The sequence below is a fragment of the Hoplias malabaricus genome, chromosome Y, assembly GCF_029633855.1.
Source record: "Hoplias malabaricus isolate fHopMal1 chromosome Y, fHopMal1.hap1, whole genome shotgun sequence".
Taxonomy (NCBI): domain Eukaryota; kingdom Metazoa; phylum Chordata; class Actinopteri; order Characiformes; family Erythrinidae; genus Hoplias; species Hoplias malabaricus.
In genome coordinates this window covers 60,751,024-60,760,714 of record NC_089820.1, presented here as the reverse complement: position 1 = coordinate 60,760,714, position 9,691 = coordinate 60,751,024, and the positions used below count along the sequence as shown (strand labels likewise).

The 9,691-nt window shown below is 42.6% G+C and overlaps 1 protein-coding gene across 1 annotated transcript in view; it reads left to right on the top strand.

Annotated features, from left to right (window-relative positions):
• The first annotated feature begins 1,023 nt into the window (after positions 1-1,023).
• The window catches only part of LOC136678288 (clathrin coat assembly protein AP180-like), a 39,897-nt gene continuing 31,229 nt past the window's right edge, over positions 1,024-9,691 (top strand). The window contains exon 1 of the mRNA XM_066656285.1: positions 1,024-1,153. Coding sequence (XP_066512382.1) covers positions 1,024-1,153 — 130 coding nt within the window. The remainder of the gene's footprint in view (positions 1,154-9,691) is intronic.

Below are 9,691 nucleotides of genomic sequence, written 5' to 3'. Positions count from 1 at the left end.
TTAGGCCAGGCCTAGCACTAGAAATAAAATTTAATTAAACAATAATTGCAGAAGAACAGATGACTTCAGCATGTCTTGGAGCATACTGTACATTTAACAACCTTGTGCAGGACCAATGATCAAAGAATGCTACTGCTCGATAATGTCACTGAAAGTAGAACGGGAGCTATGCTATTGGATAGTCACAACAGAGAATAGATCTTTTTAACCAATCCTGGCACAGCAAATGTGACGTTAGCGAATTATCAAACAAGAAGGAATATTCGAACCGACCATAACACATAAAGCTCATTTCAACCAATCATAGCACTGGGATAGCCAGGGTAACCAATCCTAGCTCAGAACGAATCCTTTCATCCAATCCTGGCGCAGATAGTGATCCTACTGGCCAATCACGTCTGTCTGAATACGGGCTGTTGAAATAAAAAAAAAACATTCACGCACAAAATGAGACGCCCTCGGTCTGCTGATGACGCGCGGCGCGTGACGCATGCGCGTAAGAGGAGGAGGAGCGAGAGTGCAGAGAGCGAGAGACGCAGAAAGGAGAAAGAAGGAGAGGAGGAATAAAAGAAAAGAAATAAAGGAGAGAAGGCGCCGTCCTCTCAGCGTCCATCAGTGAGGAGTGTCCGCGGCTGTGGATGGGAGAGGAGCGGTGGTGAGGAAGAGGAGGGAGGAGGAAGGAGGAAGGATAGAAGGAAAAAGGGACGAAAAGGGAAGCAAGAGGAGGAGGTGGAGGAGGGTGATAATAGCATCATCCGCACGCTCTTCCTCAGCATCAGCATCAGCACCGTAGACAGGACCATACTGGACCAAACCAAAAAAAGAGTCACTCTATTCCTTTGGCTTTGGAAAGGAGAAAAAAGCCTCTGACCATTACTGACCATTATCAGAAGCTTAAGGGTTAGCCCCTGTCCCCATCCCCAACCCCCCTTCCCCCCTCTCAGCCCCCTGCAGCACAGCAGGACATCAGGACAGCAGGATAAACGCGTGCTGGTGCCGTGGTGCACACACTGAAGGCTCGAGATGTCCGGCCAGACCCTGACAGACCGCATTGCCGCGGCGCAGTACAGCCTGACTGGCTCTGAGGTGGCCAGAGCCGTGTGCAAGGCCACCACCCACGAGGTGATGGGACCCAAGAAGAAACACCTGGAGTGTAAGTGCCTTTAATGGGGAGGCTGGGGATCAGATATACATGTACGTGTAGGTACAAACGCTCTTCCTATTCACCTGTAGGTGCACCCGTTATGGACAGGCCCAATGCAAGCGTTTGGCTAGAGGGGCTTAAAATCCTCTGCCTTTTCAGGAATGATGGAGCTCCATCCGTTGTCTCTGGGATGAGCTGGAGTGGCGTTAGCGATCCAGAACTAATCATCCAATGGCCTCACTAAAGAACTGAAGGCTGAATGACATCTAATCTCACAGAAATCTTCCCCACTTAGTGTTAATGTTGTAGACACATGGAAACACTGCATCACTGGACAGTAACACATAGATTTATTAATATATATGATAAATGCAAGTGTTATTAATACAACAAATCATCTGGCTGATCAATATTTCAAAAATTAGTGGCCATTAAGACTTATTAACTAATATAATATACCTTACATAATATCATTTATATATATGTGTGTGTGTGTGTGTGTATATATACACATGATGACATGCACATAATTTATCTGGGAAGTGGGTTTACTACTGTGGCCTGCTTGCTTACACACACACACACACACACACACATGTATGTAGGTCACTGGTGTGTGATTGAGAGCTAAGAGATGATGAGATGCTGATGGCCTGTGTTTGGGCTGGTGGCTACTGTGTAGATCTGAGACACTTTCATAATGTGTGTGTGTGTGTGTCAGTCTCCACACACACTGAGAACTGCAGAGAACATGGCTGCCCTCCATGCTGTGTGTGTGTGTGTGTGTGTGATTGACTGCTATTTACTGGATGCGACTGGAGCTTTATTTGTATGTCACTGCTCTTAGTGTCCATTGAAAAAATGTATGCTAGTGCCGCAACTATCATTTCTTTAATCAAATTATTGTCTATTATTTGAACAATGGATTCATCAAAACAATCTGTCTTCTTCACTTTCTTTACTAACAATCGAATTATTTATTATTGCCAAAAAAAAAAAAATCAAAATCCATGTCGCCCCCTACACTTCCTGTGCAGTATTGCAGTCTGTCAAAATGGCTTTCTTTTGGAGACTATTTTTGATTTTGAACTCACCTCTGTTCGTCAGTGGCATATTAAAAATTTGTCTCTAAGAAAAATTCCTCAAATGTTTAGATGTAGCTCTACACACCTTCACTTTCATTCAGAGTGTGAAGATAGATCAATTACTCCCTGCCTCTAGCTCCACTTACCTGCAGCTCGAAAGGCACACCCTCGCCAACTGATGGGATTGGTTTCTTTGGATCGTGATGTAAGGACACAGTCTTTAGACCATATTCTGAATTTGTTTTTATCCATATCTGTGCATGATTTATTTTTAGCTTGTGGATGCAGACGAAATGGAGTAGCACTTCTGGAAATGCTGGTACTGTAACACATCTAACCAGAAATAGTGCACACACACACACACACACTCACACGGATTGCTCCATTCCTGTGTAGTGGGAGCTTGTTTGAAAGATTTAATTTTAGATGCTCATTTTAGTGAAGCCCTTCAGTTATAAATAGATCACTGTAAAGTCTAATAGTTTTTATGGAAAGGAAGTAATGCATTATAATGAACAACACACGAGATTTCAGGTGTCTTCTGACTTCCTCTTTCCCCTGGAGTCTGTATTTGTAGAAATGTAGTGTTGCTATGATCAGATTCTCCAGCAGCTCCTTCGTTAGTTCCACTTCTGAGGTCAGCCTGTGTCTCTGTCCAGTGAGGCGTGTGTGGAGTCCGAACCCTTCTCCATTAGGAGGCTAGCGGTGTCTTAAGTAGGATTAATTCATACTAGAAGAGTCGCCAAAGTTGAGCCTGTAATTATCTCCTAAGCACGGTTCTCTACTCAGTAATATCAGGTGCACTATTGTAGTGAGCGAAAACAGTCTCTTAACCCCAGTTCCCTAATCTCTAAACCCTACGTTAGTTTCCAGCCAAAACTGCACAAAGAATAGTAGCACTGCAATGTCATTTTATTTCCTCTTGGAAATGAGTGTAAGTGTAATTACCTGCTTAGATTTTTGCTGTTTGAAGGCTATTAAAGGCTAGATTTCTTGAGAACTGAATGGGATTATTTTTTCCTGTTTAGTACCAGCCCAATATTTACACTGGGTTCCATCCCAAATAAAAGGCAGTACCCAGCGTCATGAAAAACCTTGCCCTGTGACAAGTGACCACTCTGTGGCCCAGAGATAATGAGCCCATGTCAATAAAGCTGTAGAGGAATAACAGCGCTGCACTGGGCTTTGAACTCGGCACTGAGTTTTCTTTATTTATTTGTGGCCTAAAGGATATAGAGCAGAGAGCGGGGCGTCACAGCCACGTATTCACACACTTAATCAATGTGATATTGCGTGTAAGGTTCAGCATGAGGTTTAATTACACTCTCTAGCCCACACACACACACACACACACACACACCCAAGCTGGTGACCCACTGTGTGTCAGCAGTCTCTTTGATGAACTGCTGACTCATCAGACCCTCACACTTTTATACAGTGCTGAGATGTTTCAGAGTTGATTGCAGCCATCTTTGTTTGAGTTGAATTTTGCAACCCTTTATACAGTGTTTAAATGAGTGAGTGCTATGATTCATCTGCTGTTGAGGGATGCTGTCCGGGCCGTGATCGTTGTCACAGGGCAGAGGCAGGCATTTTAGAGCTGAGCGTTTCTTTGTGTCTGTCTTGAGGAGAACAGCAGGTAGAGGCTTGAGCTCCCAGCAGGACACTAATGGACACACACAGGCTCGTCATATTCCAACAAACAATAACAAATCCCAATGCTCTTCAGTCCTTTATGATGGAGATGTGTTTCCAATTCAAAATCAAATCAAATCAAATCAAATTTATTTATATAGCGCTTTTCACAACTGATGTTGTCACAAAGCAGCTTCACAGAATTCCAGTAAGACAAGATTTGACATGAAATGTAAAGACAAATGTAAAACCCTCAAGTGAGCAAGCCAGGGGCGACAGTGGCAAGGAAAAACTCCCCCAGCTGAGGAAGAAACCTTGGGAGGAACCAAGGCTCACAAGGGGTGACCCATCCTCCTCTGGTCAATCTACTGGTGATGATAGTTAGTAGTCCATGAGAACTTCAGTGTAGGGACAGCTTCAAGGCACTTGGTGGTTGCTGGAGCGTGGGCAGCTGGTCTGAAGCGTGGAGGAGGATCTCGACAGTCATCCATCAGTGTCCAGACAGACAGGTGGGCAGTCGTTTACTCGGAAAGATGTAAAGGGATGGAATTAGTTTTGAACTGTTTTGTGTTTGTAAAATAGAAAATATGAAAATTTCCAGAGTGTGGCTAATGACTCCGGCAGATCTGACTATGACAGCATTAACTAAAAGGAGAGAACCAGGAGGACACACAGACACGGGAGCATCCTGAAACACTGGCATCCCTCCGCTCCACCGTCAACAAACCTGAGTGATCGCGAGAAGCGGCGGGACGACAGCACCAGCGTCTCAGTTTACTATAATTCCCTGTGTCCATGGACCCCCCGGATCTGCCGCCTTTATCTATGGGGGAGCATTAGCTACCAAATGATAAACTAAACAAATGAGTTTTTAGCCTACATTTGAAGATTGTGACTGTGTCTGAGTCCCGAACATTTTCTGGAAGATCATTCCAGAGTTGGGGGGCTTTATAAGAAAAGGCTCTTCCCCCAGCTGAGGCCTTCTGAATTCTGGGAACATTTAAAAATCCAGTATTCTGTGATCTGAGTGAACGTGGAGGCTCATAATAGGAAATTGTATCTTGAAGATATTCAGGAGCAAGCCCATGTAGAGCTTTATATGTTAATAACAAAATTTTGTAGTCAATGCGGAATTTAACAGGCAGCCAATGAAGTGATGATAAAACTGGGCTGATATGTTCAAATTTTCTAGTTTTAGTGAGGACCCTAGCTGCAGCATTTTGAACTAGTTGAAGTTTTCTTAAATTGCTGCTGGTGCATCCTGACAGTAGTGCGTTACAGTAGTCAAGCCTTGAAGTAATAAAGGCATGTACTAATGTTTCTGCGTCCTGGAGGGATAAGGCATTTCTAATCTTAGCAATATTGCGAAGATGTAAAAAAGCTGTCCTAGTGATACTACCTATGTGTTGATCAAATGATAAATCCGGGTCAATTATGACACCAAGATTTTTTGCTGCTGAACCAGGTTTAACTGGAAAGTTAGCTAGATTTAAAATTAAGTCTGATAATTTATTTCTTGTCACTTTTGGACCCAAAAGCAGGACCTCTGTTTTGTTGCTGTTTAGAAGGAGGAAGTTACGCAACATCCAGCCTTTCACGTCTTTTACACAGTCCTCTATTTTCTTTAATCTGTGTTTGTCATCGGGCTTGGCTGAAATATACAATTGTGTGTCGTCTGCGTAACAGTGAAAGTTAATGTCATGGTTTCTTATAACTGTGCCTAGCGGTAACATGTATAATGTAAATAATAATGGTCCTAAAATAGAGCCTTGTGGAATTCCAAATCTTACTTTAGAATAATTTGAATTTAGATTGTTTACTTTTACGAATTGATAACGTTCCGTTAAGTAAGATTTGAACCATAATAGGGCTGTCCCTGTGATTCCAACCATGTTTTCTAACCTTTCTATGAGAATATTGTGGTCTATTGTATCGAAGGCTGCGCTTAGGTCAAGAAGCACCAACAGGGATACGTGGCCTTGATCAGAGGCAAGAAGAAGGTCATTTGTTATCTTGACTAGAGCTGTCTCTGTACTATGATGTGGCCTGAATCCAGATTGGAATTTTTCATATATATGATTCTTATGTAGATATGAACTAAGTTGTTGGGCCACAGCTTTTTCTAAGATCTTAGACAGAAATGGCAAATTAGAAATAGGCCTGTAATTAGACAGTGTACTAGCATCAAGATTTGGTTTCTTGATCATAGGTTTAATAACTGCTAGTTTAAAAGCTTTGGGTACATGGCCCAGACTAAGCGATGAGTTTACTATAGTTAAAAGAGGATCAATAATAGCTGGTAGTACTTCTTTGAGCAACTTTGTGGGAATTGCATCAAGTGTGCAAGTTGTACAGTTTGCGGAGGTGATAATCTTCTCTAGTTCTAATTGTGGGAGTGGGTAAAATGTTTCAAGTCTTTCTTTTACAGTTATATTATGTTTTATTTCATTCACATCAGGTGGCAGCCAGGATGGATTTGATCCTGTGGCTAGAGTTTGTTGTCTAATATTCTCAATTTTATTATTAAAAAAGTCCATAAAATCTTTACTGGTGAGAGTTGCTGGAATTAGTTGTTCAGAACCTGCTTGATTTTTTGTAATTCTAGAAAACACACTAAACAGTGCTCTCGGATTATTTTTATTATGGGAGATCAGCGAGGCCAGATATGCTGAGCGAGCTTTAGTGAGGGCATTTCTATACTCTATAAGGCTGTCCTTCCAGGCAGAATGGAACACTTCAAGCTTGGTTGATCGCCATTTCCGCTCTAGTTTTCGTAATGTTTGTTTTAAAGTACGGGTCTTATCATTATACCATGGTGCGAGCTTTTTCTGTCTTATACTTTTATGTTTAAGTGGTGCTACCTTTTCTAAAGTAGATCGACAGGTATTTTCTAGGTAATCAGTTAGTACATCTAGGTCTATTGGGTCTGATGGAGTTGGAACTGGGGTCGATAGTTCTGGTAGGTTTTCTATAAATTGTAGGGCGGTAGATGGTTTTATTATACGCCTTGTAGAATAGCGAGGGTTCTTACATATATTATGGATAAAATGTAGCTCATATGAAATTAAGTAATGATCGGAGATTGCTGAGGATTGCGGTAAGATATTAATTTTGTCAATGTTAAGACCTAGTGTCAGAACTAAGTCTAAAGTGTGGCTGCAGTAGTGTGTAGGCCCTGTTACATTTTGAGTAATACCAATAGAGTCTAAGATTGAGGTAAATGCCTTTTTTAGTGGGTCACTTTCCTTCTCAAAATGGATATTGAAATCTCCTACAATTATAACTTTATGATTGCACACCGCTAGGTTTGTAGCAAAATCGCTGAATTCTTTCAGAAATTCTAAGTAAGGCCCTGGTGGTCTGTAAATGTTGCATAATAAAAATGCGTCCTTTTTTGTGACCGGATTTGTAATAATAGTGGAGAGAACCTCAAAAGAAGAGAAGGTGTCACATTGTTTAAGACTGATTTCTAGGCTATTTTGGTAAATTACACATACTCCACCTCCTTTGCCTGATATTCTTGGGCTATGTGCATAATTATAGCCTAGGGGGGTGGCTTCATTTAGTGCTAAATATTCATTTGGTTTAACCCACGTTTCCGTGAGACAGAAAACATTGAATTCATGATCACTTATAATATCATTTACGATGAGTGCTTTTGAGTTTAGTGATCTTATGTTGAGTAACCCAAATTTTAGTTCTGAGGTGTTGCTGCTAGGTGTTGTGTATGATTTAATATTGATTAGGTTGCTGAAACAGGCTGATTTTGTTTTTCTACTTTTACATTTAGTTCGGGGGAAAGACACAGTCTCAATACAGTTGAACCTGGGTGACGTCTCAAGACAGTTCGCAGACGGTCGGTTTAGCCTGTCTGTCTGCGGCCTGGTCCCGGCTCTGGATTGTCAGCAGCTATCTACACTACTCTGCTGACTAACTAAAAGACTATGTGCTATACTGCAAGAAAGTAAGGCAGCACCCTCCCGCGTGGGGTGGATACCATCCCTACCTATAAGACCAGGCTTGCCCTCAAAACATAGCCAATTGTCTATAAAGCCCACTTGATTTTCGGAACACCACTTGGACATCCAGCAGTTTAACGCCCAAAGTCTGCTGTAAGCTTCGTCGCCACGCCGCATTGGTATGGGGCCAGAGCAGATTACGGCATCGGACATCGTCTGGGCCAGTTTAATCACCTCTCTAATATTACCCTTAGTTACCTCAGACTGCCGCAGACGAATATCATTGGCCCCTACATGAATGACTACCCTCGAATATCTCCTATTAGCTAACAGTCTAAGGTTGCCACTAATATCCGGCGCTCTGGCTCCCGATAAACAGCTAACTGTTACTGCCGGCGCCCCTAAAGGAGTAGCTAATTTCACGTGCCGAACAATAGAGTCTCCTATAACCAGAGCACTCTTAACAGGCTCCTCAGCGGGTGCTTCGCTGAGCGGGGCAAACCTGTTTGACACGCGAATCGGAGGAGCGTGGTGTCCCGGTGGGCTAGCTTTGGCCTCAGCGTTAGCATCAGCCTTAGCTTTCCGGCTATGACGCCGAGACATCACCCATTCACCCCGCTGTGAGGGCTCTAACACCGGAGTCGTGGGGGTGCTAACTCTCCCTAAGGCACCCGGAGTTGCTAACACTGAATCTCGCTGTTTATCCCTCAACAATAATAAGCTCCGGATGCGCACTTCTAGCTGGTCCACTTTATCCACCAGAGAGCTAACTAGCTGACACTTACTACAAATACAACCACTATATTTATCGCTAGAGGTGGAAAAGGGCGTTAAACTAAACATGCCACACTCTGAGCAGGCAAAACAGCCAGTAGTAGCCATGGAATTGCAGGTACTTACCGCTTTTAGTGAATTTTAGTAACTTACACCAAGAACGTTACTCCAGGGTCCGGTGGCAGTTTTAGTGCCTCTGTAATGAATATTCCTGCGGAGACAATCTAAAAGATAGATCTATGGATGGTTAGTAGGTTATAAAAACAGATATAAATATAGAAATAACAATAGAAACGAGTAAACAGGAAAACCCGAGCGATCAAAACAGCTTCCAAACGGGTACAGAAACAGCCAAACGGGTTGCCAGATCTCCAAAGTTAAAAAGTTAAAAAAGCTTGCAGCACCTAGTGTTCCCTGGCAGTCTCCATTGCAAAAGAGCTGCATACTTCATTATAACCTCATCTATGTGTGGACATTTAACCCAGTAACACACACGATGTCTCTCTCATTCTTGTGCTCATTTTCTCTCTCTCTCTCTCTCTCTCTCTCTCTCTCTCTCTCACTCACACACACACACACACATACACTCTCTCACTCTCTCTCTCTGTGTCTCTCTCCGCTGTTATTGTTAGAGCGGGAGTAGTGAACAGTGAAGAGCTTTCAGCACCATGGAGAGAGATACATTGTCACACACACACACACACACACACACACACACACACACACACACACACACACTTGTCATCCCCTCCTCCATAACCCTCTCCCAGAGGTCACAGTGTCCTTGAAGTTTGTGTGTGTGTGTGTGTGTGAGAGAGAGAGAGAGAGAGAGAGAGAGGTACATTACATTTCTCTGTTATATGCTGCTTAACATAATAATAATAATAATAAAATAAGTATTCATTTGTTTAAATTTGATAAATCCTGCTTCATTTACTTTAACAGAGAGCATTTGAAATCATGCTTCACTCAGTGAATATGAATATGGGTTATGCAATATACACACACACACTCACAGAGAGAGAGAGAGAGAGAGAGACAGAGAGAGATTCACTTTTAGGAGACTGAATGGGGAAGATGTGCTTTTGTGATCA